The sequence below is a fragment of the Antechinus flavipes genome, chromosome 1 (genome assembly GCF_016432865.1).
Source record: "Antechinus flavipes isolate AdamAnt ecotype Samford, QLD, Australia chromosome 1, AdamAnt_v2, whole genome shotgun sequence".
In the NCBI taxonomy this organism is placed as follows: domain Eukaryota; kingdom Metazoa; phylum Chordata; class Mammalia; order Dasyuromorphia; family Dasyuridae; genus Antechinus; species Antechinus flavipes.
In genome coordinates this window covers 174,863,932-174,885,560 of record NC_067398.1, presented here as the reverse complement: position 1 = coordinate 174,885,560, position 21,629 = coordinate 174,863,932, and the positions used below count along the sequence as shown (strand labels likewise).

Sequence of the window (21,629 nt, the reverse complement as noted above, 5' to 3'; positions counted from 1 at the left end):
TACGGTAGCCATTAGTAACAATTCCCTTTTTCTTCCATAGTATTTGTTTTAAAAGAATAGAGGTAGTATAAAAAATTCCTAGGTATTCTAAAGAAACAAGTCTTTCCCCAAAAGGTAACTTAAAAATGATAATAAACTTGGAGACATTAAGACCAGGGTTCTGACAGATATTGGCTGTGATAACCAGTAAGAGGTCAAGCCACCTGATCTCTCTCTACCTTAGGCATTTCCCTAAGACTATTAAGCAGCAGAGCAGGTGATACTCTTCCCTTGCTACAGGTTCCTCACAAATCCTATGAAAAAGTCACTGCAATTATTGTTTTACGATTAAGGAAACTGAAGCTCAGAGAGATCAGGTGATTTGCCCAAAATAATAGAATTATTCTGTGTCAAAATAGGACTTCAGGTCCCTACTTCCCCAGCCTTTTCCTGATTCTGAATCCTGCACTCATTTACTCTACCCTGAAGCATCCCAATAGAGTTTTCTTTTGCTTCTCCTACAGTGTGTGGAATCTTGACTGAGGTAACAATTTTATGAGAGAACATGTAATATGTTACACACATACCCCAAGTTCATCTAAAAACATAATCATACGATGTTTGTTACTTTTAATAAATGGATTTACTCCCTCCATGTAAGGCTCCTAGAAAAACAAAAACAAAAAATTTCATGAAACCCCACAAATTAATAAAATTTTTATCCATATGTCACAATATGATAATTCTTACTAATTTACTTAATATTACCAAAGTTCAAAATGATTGTGTATCCTATCATAGGATAACAAACCTGTTGGTTATTTGACTTTTTACTTGAAGAAAATCCCTAGACTCCATGTTCCAGGTTATTTGTGCTTTATAAAATAAAGCTAAGATAGGTATCCATACAAAGATTTCTAAATTGCATTTATAACTGCAACTTGAGAGAGATTAAATGCCTTTGAATTTTAACAGTGAATGACCTTGGTTCTCAAACTCTAAACACTAAAATATTCAAGTTTTATAAATGGAAGATAAAATGAAGTTATCATAGATAGATTTTAAGGGTGATGAACAGAATTAATAGAGTATATAAAAATACTTTATAGTTCCAACCCTTTTTTAAAAATCAAGGATTTGTTTATCACTTCCCTCTATTCATAGCTGATTCTTATTACCTTGACGTAGAAGTTCTACCTCTGGCAAAAACTGCCTTCCAAAAGTGAGATGACCAGTTTATAACCTTTGTTTTAGCAGGTGATAACAGTGAATGCCCAACACATTGACTTTTTCCCACCTTGCCTGCAGAACTCTTGAAATAAACACACACCCACCTACAAATCCAACATTTCTTTCTCTCAATGTTGGCATAGCATCTGACTCAGCCAGTCCCTTCCTGTGCCGTTACTTTCCCCCAAGCCCAAATTGCCCATCTCTTTTCCAATAAGAAATCACTATCTTGATTCATTTACCATCTTCCTAATTGTTCCTTTTCTGCTTCTTTTCCCTGACTCTCAGTCCCTTTCAATACTCTATCCTCCTTGACAGTCATTAACTGACATGGATTCAAATACCACTTATTTAACCCCCAAACATATTATCTTTGACCTCTCTTCAACACTCCAGATACATGCTTCCAAATGCTTCCTATATATGGCAGAGTAGAAAGCAATAACTGGAAAGAGAGATCAGGTCTTGGCTGTCTGACTTGGCACAATTTGCTTTGAAGAGAGATCAAAAACTTATGTCAATATTCCCTTCATACCACTAATAAAAGTACAAAGGTACAAAATAAGAAAATTCATCAACTTCAAGATCCACTGAAAAGATTCTTTAAAGCACCCTCTCTCTTTAGTTCTACTCATAAACAAGCAGGGACTGAAAAATTACAGAAAAGGCAGTGGAAACCAAAAGAATGAGACTATTAAAAGTTGAGAAGGGACCATACTACTGTGGCCATTTGAGATTTCTTGCACTTTTGTTATATCTCACTTTTTTAGCGGGGGGAGGGGAGGGAGAACTTAATTTGATCCTTCTACCTTGGTTATCATCCTATATCTCTCTTCTGCTTTTTGTGGTGAAATTCCTTAAAAAAAAAAAAAAAATACAATAGGTATCTCTATTGTTTCCTCTCAGTCTCTTCTTAATTCCTTACAATCCAGTGTTTGACCTCATCAATCCACTGAAATTGCTCTCCAAAATTACCAAAGATCTCTTAATTACCAAATCCATTGGCTCTATCCCAATCTTCATCTCCCTAGTCTCTCTGTAGCCTTTGACACTTAGATGGTTCTTTCCTTCTGTTTCCTGGTTCTCTCTCTAGGTTTTCAAAACACTATTCTCACCAGGTTCTGGCCCATACCCATGCTTGTTCCTTCTTTTTTTCTCCTCTGTTGGTTCCTTACTCAGATCATGCCCTCTAATTGTAGGTGTCCAACAACGTTCTGTTCTTTCCTCCTTCTGTCCTTTTTCACCTGGTGATCTCATCAGCTCCCACTGATTTATTACCCTCTTTATGATGACAATTTTCAAACAAACTCTGCTGATGTCAAATAGTGCATATCCAACTACATCTCAGTCATTTTAAACTCAGTATGTCCAAAGCTGAACTCATTATCTTCTCTCCTTCCCCATTATTCTCAAGGGGAAAATCATCCTTTCCCTGTCCTTCAGCTACCACCTAGATGATGCTATGTGATTCCTCACTATTATCTTTCATATAGAAATCTGCTGCAAAGATCTGTTAATTTTACCCTGGCAGCATCTAATTCATCCTCTTCTTCCCTCTGACACAACCACCATCTTGGCCCACGTCCTCACCAAGCCATGCTTGGACTATTCCAGTAGACTTGGACCATTCCCATAGACTGGGTCTGCCTGCCTCAAGTCTCTCCTTATTCCAATGCACCCAACAAAATGATTTTTTTCCTAAAGCATACATCTGACCATGCCCAACTGAAAAAATCCCAATGGTGAACTACCACTTCCAAGATCAAATACAAAAATCTCTATTTGGTCTTCCTAACTATTCAATAAAATATTGCATTCCTTGGCTTCAGCTATTTTTTTCTGGCTCTTCTCAATACCAAGAATGTTCTCCCTCTTACATCTATATGCCTCCTGGTTTCTTTGAAGTCTCAACTAAATTCTCATCTTTTCTAGGAAGCATTTCCCAACCTCTGTTAATTCCACTGTCTTTTCTTTTTTAATTGTTTCCTGTTTTACTTCTGCATAGCATATTTGCACATATTTGCTTCTTATTCTCCCTAATTGGATTGTGATGTCCTTAAGAGCAGGGAGTATCTTTTGCCTCTTTTCATATTCCCTACCCCTAATATAGTGACTGGGGCATAAGAAAATGCTTGCTAAATGTTTGCTGACCTGAAGAAAATTGAACATATTAAACTCTGAATGTCTTGAGAACAGAGATTAGGGGGAAAAAAAAAAAAAAAAAGAGAGAGAGAAAAATTGAGACAGGGATAGAGAATGGTTAACTTCTGAAGGAAAAAAGAGACAGCATAATAAAACTGGAAAGAACATTGGCTTTAGGAATCACAATTGACTTTAATGGTTACAACCTGTATGACTATGGTCATCTATAAAATTAAAGGGTTTGATGAGATAAAGCACCACATTTATATCACCATTATTGAAATTAAACAAATTTTCAACAAGTACACCACAAAAAAGTCAGGTAAAAGATAACAAAAGTTCATTTGGAAAAAACAAAAAGTCAAGAATTTCAAAGGAATTAATGGGAAAAAAATGCAAATAAGGTGGCCTTGCTAGGCCAACTCTAGAACGATATCATAAAGCAACAGTCATCAAAACTGTGATTACTGGAACAGAACTAGCGACACTCAGTTAAAGAACACTGGGAAATGAGTATGGGCCACAATATAGCATTTCTACTCTTTCTGCCATTATTTGCTTGCAGTTTTGTTTTTCTTCTCAGGTTATTTTTACTTTCTAAATTCAATTTTTCTTGTGCAGCAAGGTAACTATAAATATGTGTACATATATCATATTTAACATATACTTTAACATATTTAACATGTATGGGACTACTTGCCATTTAGAGGAGGGGGTGAAGGGAAGGAGAGAAAAAGTTGGAACAAAAGCTTTTGCAAGGATCAATGTTGAAAAATTATCCATGCATGTTTTGTCAATAAAAAGCTATAATAAAATGGGGAAAAAAACTGTTTGATACTGGCTAAGAAATAAGAGTAACTGATCAATGAACAGGTTAGGCTCACAAGACAATTAGCCAGTACTAATCCAGTGTTTGACAAAACCAAAGAATACAGTTTTGGAATAAGAACTCACTTTAACAAAAATTGCTGAGAAAATTGGAAACTAGTATAGCAGAAACTAGGCATTGACTAATACCTAACACTCTATACCAAGATAAGGTCGTAATAGATTCCTGATTTAGACATAAAGTGTGATAGTATAAGCAAATCAGAAGAATAAAGGATAGTCTACCTCTCAGAACTGTGGAGAAGGAAGGAATTTCTGACCAAGGAAGAACTGTAGTACATTATGGAATTCAAAATGGGTAATTCTGATTATATTAAGTTAAAAAGTTTTGGGAGCAGCTAGGTGATGCAGTAGGAGAGAGCACCAGCCCTTTAGTCAGGAGGACCTGAGTTCAAATCTGGTCTCAGTCACTTAACACTGCCTAACTATGTGACCCTGGGCAAGTCACTTAATCCCAATTGCCTCAGTACAAAAAAAAAAAAAAAAAAAAAAAAAAAAAAAGTTTTTGTACAAACAAAACCAATGCAATTAGAAGGAAAGCAGTAAACTGGGGTGGGGTGGGGGGAATTTTCTGTCCAATTGATAAAGACCTCATTTACATAGAGAATTGACTCAAATTTATAAGAATACAAGCCATTTTCTAATTGATAAATGATCCAAGGACATTAATTTTCAGATGAAGAAATTAAAAGCATTTCTAGTTATATAAAAAAATGCTCTAAATTGCTACTGATCATAGAAACGCAAATTAAGACAACTCTGAGATACTCACACCTCTTAGATTGGCCAAGATGACAGAAAGAGAAAATGACAAATGTTGGAGGAGATGTGGGAAGCCTGGGACATTAATACATTGTTGATGGAGTTGTGAAATGATCCAACCATTCTGGAGAGCAATTTGGAATTATATCCAAAAGGCATAAGGTAAGCTATGCATACCCTTTTATCCAACAGTATTTCTACTGGGCTTGTATCCCAAAGATATTATAAAAAAGGGAAAAGGACCCATATGTATAAAAATGTTTGGAGCACCCTTTTTGTAGTCATAAAAAACTGGAAACTGAATGAATGCCCATCAGTTGAAGAGTGGCTGTATAAGTTGTGGTATATGAATGTTATGGAATATTACTGTTCTATAAGAAAACGATTGGCAGGATGATTTCAGAGAGGACTGGAGAGACTTACATGAACTGATAAGTGTGGATCACAACATAGTATTTTCACTTTATTTGGTTGGAGTTCGCTTGCATTTTGTTTTCTTTCTCATTTTTTCTTTTTGATCTGATTTTTCTTGTACAGCATAATTGTGGAAGTATGTATAGAAAAACTGCACATTTTAAACATATACTTGCTGTCTAGTGGAACGGATGGGAGAAAAAAATTTGGACTAACAAGGTTTTGCAAGTGAATGTTGAAAATTATGCATGTTTTGAGAATAAAAAGCTTTAGTAAAAAAAAATTAGGTAAAAAGATGATGAAATGAATACATAAGGAGAAATTAGCAGGCAACAGAAGAAAATATCATCTAGAGGAATTTACCTATTGCTTTACAACAAAGGAAACTTAGGTAGCAAAGTCTTCAGAAATGACAATATACCATGCCTGGAAACTTCCAAAATGATTCAGGATGATCAAATAAGTAAAAATATCAAAACTAAAACCAGAAATTTTTATTCTCAAGAAATAAACAATCAAATCAAACCAAAGACTAAAGAATTTGGAAAAAAATATACTTCCCTTATTAGATTTTCAAAAAGAAAACAAAAGAATTAAAACACAAAAATGAAGACAGAAAAGAAAAAACGGATTAAAAATTTTAAAGATTAGAAGAATACATCTGAACTCAACAAAACAAGAATAGAGAAACTGAAAATGGGATACAGAATATGGGATACAAAATAGCAATTTAACAAAATTATATCTTCCAGAAAAAGTCATGAAGAAGACTTGAATACCATTCTCAAGAAATCATAGAACCACTCAGAAACATTGTAAGCAGACAAGAAAAAATTCAGATCAAGAAAATCCATAGACCATCAAGAGAAAAGAAATTCCACATTTATAATGGGAAGAAACACGAGTTACTTATTGCAAGGCCTTTCAACTTCAATACAATATATAATATCAATGTATATAAAAAAATGTATCCAAGAGAACATGTAACATTGGCTAGGAACCTTGTCCCCACCAAATAATATGCCCTGCAAATCTGAGCCTAAATATTAAAACATAAGCAAAGGATCTTGGGCATTCAAGTCAAAACATTTGAATCAATTCTTCAAACAAAGCCAGACTATTCCACTTCCAACCCGACCAAACAGCAAGGACCCATTATTTTTAATGTTGGAAAAGTAGATTTGATTGAATTTTGATTTATCTACAAGATCATCCTGAAATCATGGTAACTTCACAAAAAAAGTTTCAAAAAAACATACTTTGCAGATCATAATGCAATAAAATTAATAATAGGTACAAAACTTAAATACTAGATCAAAGAATAGATTACATTTACAGTAAAAAAAAAAAATTAACGATCATAATCGCAAAAGGAACAGGAGATGATCGACATTTTTTAAAACTAAGGACTATTAAATTATTCAATAATCTTTAAAAATACACAAATTTAAAAATTTGAAGAAAAAGTTAAAAAAAAAAGTAATTTTTTTTGTACTTATTTAAAACTTACATGTAAAATAAGAAAAAAAAAATAGTCATGTACTCAAGAGAACATCAGGGAGAATTCAAAATATATAACAATAAATTTCCAGTTCAAGAAAGCATATATAATAAGGGAAGATAAGGTATTCATTACCTTCCTTTTTTTTTTTTTTTTTTTTTTAGGTTCTCTTTTCTCTGGACGTTTTACTTTATTCTTTTTTGTTCTTTCTTCTCCCTCAAATCCCTCAAGTAGGCTACAATTAAACATTAATTTTTATGAAAATGTACACATGTAAACACAATACATTAATATGGCTCACATGTAATGATGATTTCTCTCAATTGAATCTTTAAGTTTCACTTTGTCTGAAATAAATGATTACTACTCTTTTCTTTTCTAATAAATTCAATTCCTGATCATTGTTGTGTTTGGTGTACTTCTAATTTTCTATCCCTGCTAACTTTTACTTTAATTCTACTCCTTAACTAATTTTGCTGTTACCTTAATCTCCCCCCTTACCCATGGATCTCTCTTTTATATCCCTCCATCCTTTCCATACCTCTTAGTCTCTTTCCCACAAATCTCTGCATCTTATTCCACACTCCTATTAATCCCACACACCCTTACTCCACTACATCCTGTTCCCCTCACTTCTTACTTATAAATTTTGGAGCATGCTGTACCCATCTTGGCATATAATCCATTCCAGATGTGAGCAGATTTTCAGAACTACCAACCCTCCTCCATTAATTCCCGTGTCAATTTTTGCTCTAGTACCTCATTTGTATAGCAAAATTACTATTTTTACCTTTTCCTAAATGGTTTTGCTTTTTAGAGTCATATATAGACACATCAGCTATACCTGATCTTTTTTTTTGAGGTACCCAAATACTAATGTCAATCAGACATACAGTTTTCATTTCCATACATAGAACATAAACAATTTGTTCTTATTGAGTCCCTTGAGATTCGTTTTTGATATTGGCTCTTACATGCTAAATTTTCTATTTAGTTGAGGTTTGTTAGAGAAAACATCCTGAAAAACTATTAAATGTCCATTTTTCTCTTTTCAGTATTATGATTAGTTTTGGTATTTTTGTCCACAGGCCTAGTTCTTTTGATTGTTCATAGATATTGTTTCCAGGATCTGCTGTCTTTTGTTGCAGCCAGTGATAAATCCTGAGCAAGTCTTAATTATAACTCCAACATATTTGAATTTTGCTATTTTTGTTGCTTTTAAAATATCCTCCTTGATCTGGAGATTTCTAAATTTAGCAATGATTTTCCTTGTGGAATTTCTCTGAGGTGGTGATCCGTGAATTTTTTCAATTTCTACTTTCCCTCCTTGTTCTTTCACTTCTGGACAATATTCTTAATTTATAGTATTACTCTGTCAAGGTTTTTTTTTTGGTCATAGCTTTCAGGTAGTCCAATTATTCTTATGTTTTCAAAAGAGTTGGTTTTTAAAAGATTAAAATATTAGATGATCTATTAGAAAAAAATTCTATTTTAAAAATAAAAATGAGCAAGGTAGATTCACAAGGGGGAAAATGATGAAAAAAAAAAGGTATCAGAAACTACACTAGGCGAAAATTTTAAAATACTAGCAACATTTCAAGGATGACTTCATAAAAATATATAATAAAACAATAAATATCTTAATCCAATGTCAGAAAAAAAAATTTGTGTGTTGTGTGTGTATATATTAATTACTTAAGGGTTAAAAACCCAGAAGTAGCTGCACGTGAATTTTATGAAAAAAACCTATCTAAAAAGAAAGAGGGAAGAGAAAAAGGGAGAGGGTAAGGAAGAGGAAGAAAGAAAGAAAAAAGAAAAAAAGAAAAGAAAAGTTATGGGAAAACAAAACAAATCCACAAAATCATGAGAATTTCTATATAATAACTAACAAATACAAAAAGAAGTGATAAAATAAATTTCATTCAAAATAGTTACAAAACTTCATAAATACCTGGCAGTTAACCTATTGAGATACATGCAAAATTTAAATAAATATAATTACAAAACAAAAACAAAAAAGGACTTAAATTGAAGATATTCACTAGCTATTGATTCTACAGGCCATGCCAATATGATAAAAAAAAAAAAAGCCAACACCTAAACATAAATAAATATACAGATTTAGTATTACAGTAAATAACTAATCATATACTTCTTAAAACCAGAAAAATACAAATGATCTAGAATCAAGAAAGTAATAAGAAAAAAATGAAGATGACAGAATTATCAGAACTAAAACCGTATTACAAAAGCAGTAATCTATTTGGTATTAAAAAAAAAAAAAAAACTAGATCAGTGGGATAAACTACATAAGAAACAAGCAATAAAAAGCAGTAATCCACTGTCTGATTAACTCAAGAACATGGATTTCTGGAGGGGAAGGACTCCTATTGTGTTAAGAAGTCCTAGAAAGATTGTAGAACAATTTGTCAGTAATTAATATTAATATGTTCCATAAGACATTCAAAATACATTTGAAACCTAAAGGTCATATAACATTTAAATAATTGTAGGGCTAGAAAATCAAATATATTCTACAATTATGATTAAGGGGTGAAATTTTTAAACAGAAGATAGAAGAAATCATAAAAGATTTTTAAAATTGCTTAAAATTTTTAAAAAGCTTTTGCAAAAATAAAATCAATGAAAAAAGTCAGGAAAGGAACATTAGGAAAAAATTTTAATCAAATATTAGTAAAGCCTGATATCCAAAACCTATAGGTAAATCAATATTAAAAGCTATTTTCATGTAGATAAGAAGGCAAAGAATGAGTTAATTTCCAACTAACTTACTAACTATAATTCACTATATAAAAATCATCAATAGTAAGAGAAATGTACCTTAAAAATTGTTCTAAACTTCACATTGGTACTAAGATTGTTTACTTTAAAAAAAAAAAAAAAATCGATGCTAAGTGAAATGAGCAGAACCAGGAAATCATTATATACTTCAATGATGATACTGTATGAGGATGTATTCTGATGAAAGTGGATTTCTTCAACAAAGAGAAGATCTAACTCAGTTTCAAATGATCAATGATGGACAGAAACAGTTACACCCAAAGAAAGAACACTAGGAAATGAATGTAAACTGTTTGCATTTTTGTTTTTCTTCCCGGGTTATTTCTACCTTCTGAATCCAATTCTCCCTGTGCAACATGAGAACTGTTCGGTTCTGCACACATATATTGTATCTATACTGTGACATATTTAACATGTATATAGGACTGCTTGCCATCTAGGGAAGGGGGTGGAGGGAGGAAGGAGGAAAAAAAATCGGAACAGAAGTATGTGCAAGGGATAATATTGTAAAAAATTACCCTGATGTGAGTTCTGTCAATAGAAAACTATTAAAAAAAAAAAAAAATCTTCCAATGTTTGAAGGGCTGTACTAAGAGAGCCCCAGTCTTGATGGAGCTATAAATTGCTCAGTTTTTTTTTTTAATTCAAAAGAGTTTTAAGAAGTTCATAAGAAAATTATTCAAAGCAATTAAACTGCTTTAATCTTTAAATGGGTCACCCCACTAACTTTTAAGAAACTCAGAGATGAAAACAAAGTCCAATTTATGTCAAAATATTCACAGCACATCACAGTAAAGAAGGGAAATAAAGTAGGTATCTATCAAAGTGAGAAAAGTCACAAAAATATGTTATATGAATGTAATATGTCACATTTTGTAGTAAGAATCCCAAATGTGAGGAATTCAAAAATATGCATGTGAAGATTTAAATGATCTAATGTTGAGTAAAATCAACAAAATCCAAGAAAAAAAAGTCCAATCATTAACAATAATATAAATCAAAAAGGACTGCTAAAGTAAAGATTACAAAGTGATCAAGACAACATAAGAGATGTGAAAAATTAATGTGGAAATATAGCCCTTCCAAAGTCGCAAAAAGGCAGGGAAGTATGACAGAACTGATTATTTCACATTTAGAAACTCTCTATTAGATGTTTTTGCTTAATCATTTTCTTTGTCACAAAGGATGGTATAATATGCAGGTATTTATATGGGAAATTATTATGCTATAAAAATGAAACATATGGATAGAATGTATTTTTAAAGGCGCTTATATTCAAAAGTTTAATGTTATCTCATAGCTTTACCATTTATCTACTTTCTAGAATTTTGAAATGTTTTCTCAATTTTGATATTAGCTTATGATGGAAATATAGGAAATTCAGCATCTGACTCGATATATAAAATAGTGTCATATCATATTATCTGAAAAATCTGCTACAAGATTAAACCATTATTTTGTACTTCAGAATGCAGATGGAGGGCTAAAAATTTAATTTTAAAAACTAAAATTCTATTTAAAATTACATTTTGATTTTTTCTTGAAAAAAAATTGTAAAATTACATCTTTACATCATTAAAATATTTTTACCTTGGCACCAAACTCAACAAGATTGGCTAAATTCTGCACAGATTTAGCCACCAGTGTCAGTGTTCTTGCAGCAGTAGGAGAAGGAGAATCTACAAAGAAAAAGAACAATGTTTTTAGTGATTTGAAGTCAAAGGAGTTTTGTTATTGTTATTTGAGAAATCAGCACTTAAAACTTTTACTATCAAAATTCTAGCATTCCTTCTTCCAAAATGTAAAGATTGACATAAAAATTCAAGTGGAAAAGCACTTTTGAAACACCCTATTTATTGGGAAATCTTATGATTTAAAGAAATCCAAAAACCCTTTAGAGTATTACTGCTACCAAAGAGGTTATTAGAATTACAAAATCATCTTATTCAGGAAATCTTCAACCAAGAACTAATTCTATCACTACTAACCAATAACAGCCAAGGGGAATCTGGGAGCCAGTTACTGATCACCTAGTTATTTAGGAACTGTTAAACATGGTTATTTAGGAACTGTTAAACACGGTGAGCAATGTTGTAGGACTCCTTCACTCAAATAAAAAATATATTGTAAGGAAAAAGTTGCAGATTCCTATTCTAATTTGCAAACTTTCTAACATTTCACTAACTGCTATAGGTCATATCAAATTCAAGACATTATTAAACATATTCAATAACAAGAATAACTAAGCAGTGCTTTAGAGGTAACTGGGAGATATATGTCTCTATAAGGCATGTAAACTGAAGCACTTTAGTTAAAAAGTCATCTGTAGATCACTTAAATGCTTAATCTTGGTTTTTTGGCATGATTTTTGATTCCTAAACTTTCAAATATAATTTTAAAAATTACCGAAGTTAATACAACTGTTTCCTAAAAGTCTAAATGTGGGCAGACCAACTTGCATAGTTTAATGATTACATTCAAGAGATATGAATTACTTAATTCTTTAAGAATTTAAGCAATTCTAACCTCTGCTATTGTTGTGCAATCTTTTTTCAGTAGCATTTGACTCTTAATGACACTGTTAGTGCTTTTTTTTGGCATTGTGTATATGAGGAATGGAGGCAAATGGGATTAAGTAACTTTTTCATAGTCATAATTATTAAATGTTTGAGGCCAGATCTGAAGTCACAAAGCTGAGTATTTCTGACTCCAGAGTCAGTACTTTATCCCCCGTGCCACCTATGTGCCTTCCAATTTCCAAAAAAAAAAAAAAAAAAAAAAAAAAAAAAGAAAGAAAGAAAAACACCATCAAAGAAATGACTGTTAGAAAACTAAACATTGTTTTTCAAAATATGTCAGTTGTATCAAATAAAACTTCATAGGTTCAAAACAAAATAAAACACAATAACCATGTTCCACATGATTCATTTTACAGACATTCTTTAACAAGATGACTAAATTTGTAAGGCATCCTCCAGAAAATGTGTGTCACAAGACAAAAAGAATTTGTGGTTTATTGGACATTTACAAAAATTTAAGTCGGTGAGGAGAATCAAGACTTTTTTCATAAGCACTGAAATCCATTATACTGCTACTACCAAAGTTAGACTTTTTAACCTGATCATACTTCAAAAACTACAAGTTCACAATAACAAAAACAGAAGTGAGTACAGGTTAATAAGAACAAAATCAAAGGAAAAAATTCTTCCCTACTAGAGTAGCAGTACAACACTAGCTAGTATTAGTTTTCCATTATTGTACAGATTTCTTACAAATTGGAATGTTACAGGTCTGAGAAAAAAAAAGCAAGAATGGTTCCCTATATAGACACCTATTGTTTAGATGCACTAGAAGAAGAAATAATTAGGAAAAAAGGGAAGATAGAAGATTAGTAAAGTGTTATCAACAAGCATTTTAAAAGTGCTTGTTATGTATTAGATATATGCTATCTTCTGGTTGTTTATATCCAATACTGAAAGTAGGATAGGGGAATTAAAGCTATTCTCTAAAAAGTTAGCATTTGACTCTACCTCTTTAAGTACTAAATCCAAACAAAGACCTAACAACAATAGCAAATACCAATAAGAACCATTTTAACTATAAATATTTTCCATAATAATCTAGGTTACTAAATTATACATCTAAAATTCATTAAGAGCTATTTACCTGAGATGATATTAAACATCCGTGGATTAAGGATAGCAGGACAGATAAGTCGAAGAAAAACAAAACCACTGAATGGGAGGGGAAAAAAGAGATTAAAAAAAAAAAATACCAAGTATGATTCATCACAACAGTGATACACATTCAAAAGAACCAAAGAACAGTAGAAAGTTAACATTGACTTTGAATGTAAGGCAACACTAACAATTTTAAAATCAGAAAAAAAGTCTAATACCAAAACCTAATTCAGGATCACAGAGAACTACTAATAGAAATTACACTCCCCACTCTTCTGATTGATAGAATTATAGAATGCTAATTCTACCAGAGCAATAATTTTTCTAGTAAACTTAAGTCTGTTTTACTCTCGAAACAAAATGAGGCAGCATGGCATAAAGAAAAATGTTTGATTTGGATTTGCTGTTAAGGACTGCCATTTGTTACCTATGAAATCCTGGTAAGGAAATTCTCCTGCTTTTAGCCTTAGTTTTCATATTTGCAAAATGGACAGCTGATGGTATGGATGATATTGAAGGTCCCTTCTAACTTAAGGACTTACTATTCTTTAAGTATATAAAGCAATGGAGCCTTCCCCCAATGAGATCTATGTCCAGAAAAGAACAAATGTACAATGTGTCATGCTATGTTCTCAATTTATTTAAACACTTCAAAAGATCTCTTTATAATGTAGTAGAGTTAAAATTAAAAAACCATCTCTTTGACAATATTCTGCTAATTAGCTTCTCTAAACCCAGACCTAAAAAGAGCTATAGATCCACCTGCCTGGCTTTCAAAACCCAAAGTTCTTCTGTACCACAATAAGATATTATAATAAGATTTTACTATAGAGTGGGGATATGTCACAATCTAACTTTTGTTTTCTTGATATTTTCTTTTATAGAGATTGATTGATCATTAAGGATCATATTAGCACATTAAACCTATATTCAGCAAACACAGAAAAATTATTACAACATTAGGGTTTTTACTCACTCAATGATGTCTTGGGGACATGTGAAAATGAGGAGAGCAAGTTATGTTCTATCAAATCAACAAGTAACAACAACTTCATAACTAATTCAAAAGTAATCCATGTTGTCCCTACAACATTAACCTATTCTTTGCGGTTTTTGCTAGAGAAGGCTACTTCACAAATATAATTTGGGAGAAGAAAAGCTTTATGAAATGCACTAGTGATTTTGTTAATTTTAGCTTAACAATTTTTTTCTTTCTTTCTTTTTTTTGGCTGAGGCAATTGGGCTTACATGACTTACCCAGGGTCATACAGCTAAGAAGTGTTAAGTGTCTGAGGCCACATTTAAACTCAGGTTTTCCTGATTTCAGGGCTAGTACTCTATTCACTGCTCCACCTAGCTGGTCCTAGCTTAACAATTTTTAAACTTGGTTTTATAAAATGAAAATCTGAAATAAATTAACATCCACCCAAGACTAAGCTTTTAAAAGCAAGATTCCCGATATGCCTGTGGAAATCCATACAAAAATGCAATAAGTTAAATTCTAAGATAAAGTTGATGATTCAGAAAGAGTACTTAATAATATTCCAATATCGAATGAGAGGTCAAACTATGTAATTTATTTTTTTAAAAATTGGGTTTCTTTTTAGGTCTTTACTTATGAAAGTTATAGGTTATAGAGGAATTGAAAGTTCTTACCTAACAACTCTTGTTCTCATGGTTGTATTCGTTGGCCATTTGTGCTGTACAGATTTCTGTAAACACCCATAAATATACCTCAATGTCCTGCCAAAATAACAAAAATTATGTTAATACATAAGAGATAACAAAATGTTTCTATGATATACTAACTATACTTTAAAATAGAAATCACTTAACTTTTTACATTTATATACCATGTTATAAAATCTTTCTATCCAATTCAATCAACAAACATTTATTAAACACCTACTAAGCTCTATTCTAAGAACTAAGAATTTAAAAGCAGAACCTTAAAGAAAAATCCCTCTCCTCAAAGAGCTCACATTGTAGTGAAGAGGCTTGTTAGGTTGGTTGCACATAATGCTGTTGGTCTGAAGAAAACTCCATTTCCCCAAAAGTACAATGTCAGAAAAAGATGAAAATTAACCAAGTTTTCAATCACTTTTTATTTTGATTTATATCATCACGTTGATATTTTCCTAATAAGAAATATTTTGCTACTTTTAGATTACTTTTGTTTTAAATGAACAAAAAAATTTTGCTTTTTGTTTGTTATAGAGAAATATTTTTCTTTTAATCACAGTAATAAATAATATTTCTTCAACAAAGTGGTTGTCAAGAGACACTATGAAAACAAAAAAAAAGTATATAACTTCATCATCAATTATTTATTTACTTTTCCAACTCAGAGATGCAGGCTATGTTATTTTTAAATGGAGAATACTTTTATAAGAATTTTTGTAAGGTACCTACTATTAAACAGAAGATGAATAAAATATACTGTAATTAGAAAAGAAAAACCCTATCACCCACAGAGTGTAAGTTTTTTTTTTTTGTTTTTTTTTTTTTTTTTAAGTATAGATTGGTTTTAGAATTATAAATAAACATTAACTTACGGAGGCAAAATCTCTGCAGCCATGAATATTTTTTCCACAAGTTCTGAAAGTATGTTCAATAGGTGTACTAAGTTAGTGTTTACATCTTCATTTTTTTCTAATTTTGAAGGATTTAACTAAATAAAAGAAAAGAACCAATATAAATGTTTCTTGAAAAGTGAAACTTCAAAGAGATTGCTACAACCAATTCTAAATTCTCTATTAAATTCAATTTAAAAAAAATAATTTGCTCTAGACAAACAATTGCTAATAACATAAAGGCTGTTTACACTAAAGTTGATGACAATAACAAAAGACATATCGATTTACCCTATCCCTAGAAGTTCTTCTGAATTAGAACTAAGAAGCATTTCCAGTCACTAACAGGATACATAAAGTACTGATCTGCAAACTATTCCTCTTTGTATTGAGATCTTGGGACACATCTATGGGGTAGTGTTCTTTGTAGATCAACAATCCAATCTAATATATTTGTTAAATATATACACCAAATTGCAGAAAGAGAGAGAGAGAGTTGGTCAAACCTTCAACCTTCATTTTTACAGACTAAAGTTTTACTTCTGAAAAATAATGGCTGTTTGACCTTGTGCAAATCATTTGACATTTCTGTGCCCCAGACAACTTTCTTAAAACTACAAAGTACAAGAAAAGTGCCAATCTGCAATGACATTCGAGGAAGTTTCCTTGAAGGAAGTCCCTACAACTAATTAAACCACTATCAAGCATTTATTTAGTAACTATTCTGAAACAGTCAACAAGCATTTATTATTTATTCTGTGCCAAGCACTGTGCCAGGGCATAAAGATTAAAATTTTTTACAAGTTCCTTCTCTCGGGGAGCCCATATTTTAATGGGGATACAACATATTTCCCTAGGTATCTATAAGGTATAAACAAAAAAAATGAGAGAATATCAGAGAAGAAAGTACTAGTAATAGGGGAAGGAGTAAAGGGTTGAGTGCAAGGCATAGGAAGGTAGCCTTGAAGTCAGGAAAATCTAGTTATAAAGTCTCTTCCAATGTGAACATGGAGAAGTCATTCAAGTTTTTTAAATTAAAGATAGTCAATCTGAATTGGTAAATAGTTAAACTAACAAAATCACAGGTTCATAATTCTTTGCTCCTCCAACCCCTTCCCCCCAACAAAAACACCAGTACCATTTTATTTGGCAAAGAGCAATGATTATTTACATTTATATATAACTTTAAGAACAATAAAAACTCAATGTGGTAGGTGAATATTATAAATATCTCCATTGTATAGATGAAGAAACAGAAGCAGAGATATTAAGCGACCTGTCTATATATGATCATATGCTAGTAAGCAAAGAAACCAGAATTCAGATTCAGGTTTTTTAACTCAAAGTCCAATATAGTCTTTTCACTAAACCCCCTATGTCCTGAAAAAGAAAAATCTATGAAATGGTAAGGCTCTGGTATGAATTTAGATAGATTTAATGTCCAGTAAAGTTAAAGGCCCTAAGGACACTACATACACAACAACAGTACATGAAATCTGTTCCAATTCTAAAAATGCATACTCAGAATCTAGACAATATGATCCTGGATACATATCCTCTAAATCAAGACTATCCTAAAAATTCTTAATGTTCCTTGACTTATGTAGCACCTACTATGGACCAGAAACAGTGCTGAGGTTTATAAATATCTCATTTGAATTTCAAAATAACTCTGAGAGGTAGGTTGTATTGTGACTCACATTTCACAACTGAGGAAAGTGAGGAAAACAGGAGACTTGCTTGTCATTAAGGGTTACAAGATTAGTGTCTGAGACCGGTTTTGAAATTAGATATAAAAAACAAAACCCTTTCATTTAGTGAATTTACAAAGCCAAGCAAAAGACACGTCTTACTCTCTATCAAAGTTTGAAGGAAACCTATCTCAAAATGGATGCACTGATGATAAATTTCTTTCAGTAAATCATTATTTACCTTGAATTTAATCATATACATTAAAAAACATTTTAATACTTTGACTTTCAATTATCCTGACTAAAACAAAACTTAAAAATATGATTAACTAATCTGATTCACAGATGACTAAACAGACATGTATAGATTTAGTTATTTGATACTAGATTAAAAATAAAATGAGTTCCTTTTTGGTATCCTCAGTTAAGACTTCTTCAGTGAATAGACCACTTCAAAAGTAGCTTTGAGTCGATTTATTTTGAAATTACACCATGAAAACCTATATGTTATTCAAATTTTCAATTTTTAAAAACCTCAGGAAATTATGTAAAATCTTACAATAATGATTATCAAGGAAAATAAGAAAATTACATCAAAATTTTATGGTGCAATATTATAATCTTAAGTAAACCATTTTTTAAAATCCTGTTTTGGCATTCATTTTTGAAGATGTGTCACAATATAAATGCACATGATGTCTTCATTTTATTTTAGAAAGATCACACATTTCCTTTAAAATACACATTATGCAATACATATTTGGCATTTCTGCTAAGAAAATACTGCAAATAATAAATTCTTACTTCACAAGACTGCTTGCTTTCCATTATCTTTAGAATAGTGTCTTTCAGAGCATGATGAACAAAACGTGTGGCTGTGGCTTTCATATACTGTTCCATCAAGGTGCTTGCAAGTGTGGTAGCTCGAAATAAGGTAGTAGCTTCATCTAAATGAATATTTTAAATGGAATTTGAATTTAAAAGTCTAATAATTTATGCTGAAGTACAATAATCATTTCTACTAGGTCATTGTGGTTATTTAAAAAGCAAGCTGTATCATGAAAATCATATCATACATCCCTACAGCATAGTGCATGTACAAAGTACTTTTAACATCGATTATCTAGTCCTCCTAATTACAAGAGATAAATAAGGCAAAAATCTTTTTTATTAAAAAACCCAGAGCTTAAGAAGATAAGTAATCTGCTTACAGTCAGACAGTTACGTGGCAGCAGCATAGGAACTAGGTCTTTAGCTACACAGGTCTTTAACTACACAACACCTTGCTTATCACAATTAATGATCAAAAGAACCATTACTTATTGTCTACCTCTTCTGCAAAAACTTGTTACTGTATAAAAGCAATTATTTTCAAGGAAGAAATGATTCCAGGAGCAAATTCTGATGAAATCAGAATGGTGGGAAAAAATTTCACCAATGCCAATGAGGTTTCTAAATTGCACTGGAATGTCTAGATATACTATGTGGATACCAGACTTAAAGGAGTTAAAGACAGTACACAGCTGATATCCAAGCCTTTTGGATTCATTATGCTGAGCACAGAAGGTAATAAAGCATGGTCCCTCCCTTAACATAGCTTAGAGAACTCCTATAGGAGAGAAGATGGGAACAAATGAGACTAACTATAAGGTACACTATAAAAGTGTATTGAGAAAAGTAAAGTACTTAAAATATTCACATTTTATGATATGAGTAACTAAAATTAACAGCTCTGAACCCAGTATGAGAAAGTAGGAGGTAAAATTCCAAGTAATCAGAACAATAGCACTATTAATCTATTTAAACAAAATTTTATCTTATTTGTTTTGTTTGGAAAAACTTTTCTGTAATGCTACTCATAATAATATAACACTACAGATATAAGAATAACCAGGTTTAAATAACAGACAGCATAAGAAATAATTATGAGCTTTCATAATCGGTGAAAAAAATCGGAAACATGATGAAAGAGTAAACATTTATTCAAAGAGCAAAAAAAAGTTACAAATCTTTTTCTAATTCCATTTTTTGAATGGTATTAACAAATACATACTGTACCTTCCATGCTTATTTCTCTGTCATTTAGTGTTCGTAACAATAATGATTCAAGCTTTTCGTGAAGAAAAATTTTCAATAAGATGCTAGCCAATAGTGTTCGGTCCTGTCCACACACATGTGATAAAGCATAGACCACGTGAAGTTCTTTTTGCAGAATAAGCTAAGAAAGATATCAAAACACAAAACTGTTTAACATGTATAACAACAATATCAAATAGTCTTAGGAGATTAAAAAAGAGAACACTGTTTAGAAGCTACAACGATATAATTGTACACATTTATATATGTATAATAGACACACAACGTATATATAATATGCAAGGTATATTGTATAATTGAATAATTCCTTAAAAATGGAAGAAATATGTAGCTACATATTCTAGTCTCTAAAGCCCAACATCACAACTTTGGAAGGTTTTTTATAACCTTTCCTAGCTGTCATCATGCCCCTAAAATACGCAATCACTATACTTAAGTTAATGGATATTTTATTAAACACTTTAATGTTTCTATTAAATAATGCCTTCAAGGATAATAAGACTGGCAAAGCAATTTAATACCTCTTTAAATTCACTGTATTCTTCTTCTGGCATGATTTTCTCCATAGAATATCGTGCTCTGACACGCAAGGAGCCTGGTTCAATACCTTTTAACGGTATATGAGAACTGAGCTGGAACCATTCATCCGTCGCGTGCCCTTTCTGTAACCGGCTCAACTGGCAGCGCATAAACACTTGGGAAGAAAAATATTGTTCAAAGTCAAAAGATGTTGATGTCTTTAAAAATTTTGGCTTTCCATTTATGTCTCCACTGTCTTTACTATTAAGTTTTAAACAAAATGTAATGATGTCACAGACCTACCTATTTATAAAAAATGAAATTACATTTTCTGGAGACAAAATACCAATTACAAGCTAGCAGCAGAAATAAACTTAACACTTAAAAAAGCTGTTCTAAGAACAGCTGCCATTTGCCTTCTGATGTTTTTAGTTGTACTGAAATGTACTGACTTTTAAAATCCATGTGTGTTTTCTGAAATAACAATAACTCTGACCTCATAGTTATATAGTACAAAATATTTATTAAGTTAACAATTATTTCCCCTCCCACCATATTAATTAAATAATAAGAACAAAATATTTCCTATTTTACATAAATGGAAACTGAAACAATATTAAGCTCAATAGTTAAAACACATATTTACTGATTAAAAACCTAACTTTTAAGATCAAACTTGTTAAAAACAAAGCATTCCCGAAAATTTATTTGGGCATAGTTCTTTACATCAACTTACATATATCAGAATCTTTGCTCTTCTTTGTTTTGTTACTTAGACTTATTTCAAATCTATTGATATCTGGTGAGAGATCACTAGAAAAAAAAAAAAAAGAATAAAAATGGACTGATATAAAGATATAGTTGGCACCATAACAATTTAATTCCTCTACCCAATCAATTAGGAATGAAATATGTTAAATGACACATAAAAGCTACTTTACAAATAAGTACTCATCCTCAAATCCCTCTCACATTCAAGATCTCCCAAAATAATATTAATTCATGAATATAAGTGGTAAATAAATGTTAATTATAATCATGTATTAGGCAGCTAGGTGGTTCAGTTCCTGGAACCAAGAAGATCAGTTCAGATATAGCCTCTGACACTTACTAGCTACATGACCCATTTAAACTGTTTGCCTTAATCTACTAAAGAAAGAAATGTCAAACTACATTAGTATCTTTGCTAAGAAAACCCCATGGACAGTATGCTCCACAGGGTCATGATAAGAGTCAGATATGACTGAAGAATTAAACAATAATTTTTTACTGAAGGACCTGTATAAACTTTTGTTTGTGCTAAATTTTTTTGAACTTGTAAGATTAAAGGGAAGTAGTAGTGGGGGTGGGA

At 31.5% G+C, this 21,629-nt stretch overlaps 1 protein-coding gene across 1 annotated transcript in view; it reads right to left on the bottom strand.

Moving 5' to 3' along the window:
• Positions 1-21,629, bottom strand: part of RASA1 (RAS p21 protein activator 1) — a 103,848-nt gene that overhangs the window by 2,630 nt on the left and 79,589 nt on the right. The window contains exons 15-23 of the mRNA XM_051993159.1: positions 21,015-21,091; positions 20,281-20,453; positions 19,721-19,880; positions 18,467-18,609; positions 15,954-16,069; positions 15,055-15,141; positions 13,385-13,452; positions 11,309-11,397; positions 567-644 (exon numbers count right to left, since the gene is read on the bottom strand). Coding sequence (XP_051849119.1) covers positions 567-644; positions 11,309-11,397; positions 13,385-13,452; positions 15,055-15,141; positions 15,954-16,069; positions 18,467-18,609; positions 19,721-19,880; positions 20,281-20,453; positions 21,015-21,091 — 991 coding nt within the window. The remainder of the gene's footprint in view (positions 1-566; positions 645-11,308; positions 11,398-13,384; positions 13,453-15,054; positions 15,142-15,953; positions 16,070-18,466; positions 18,610-19,720; positions 19,881-20,280; positions 20,454-21,014; positions 21,092-21,629) is intronic.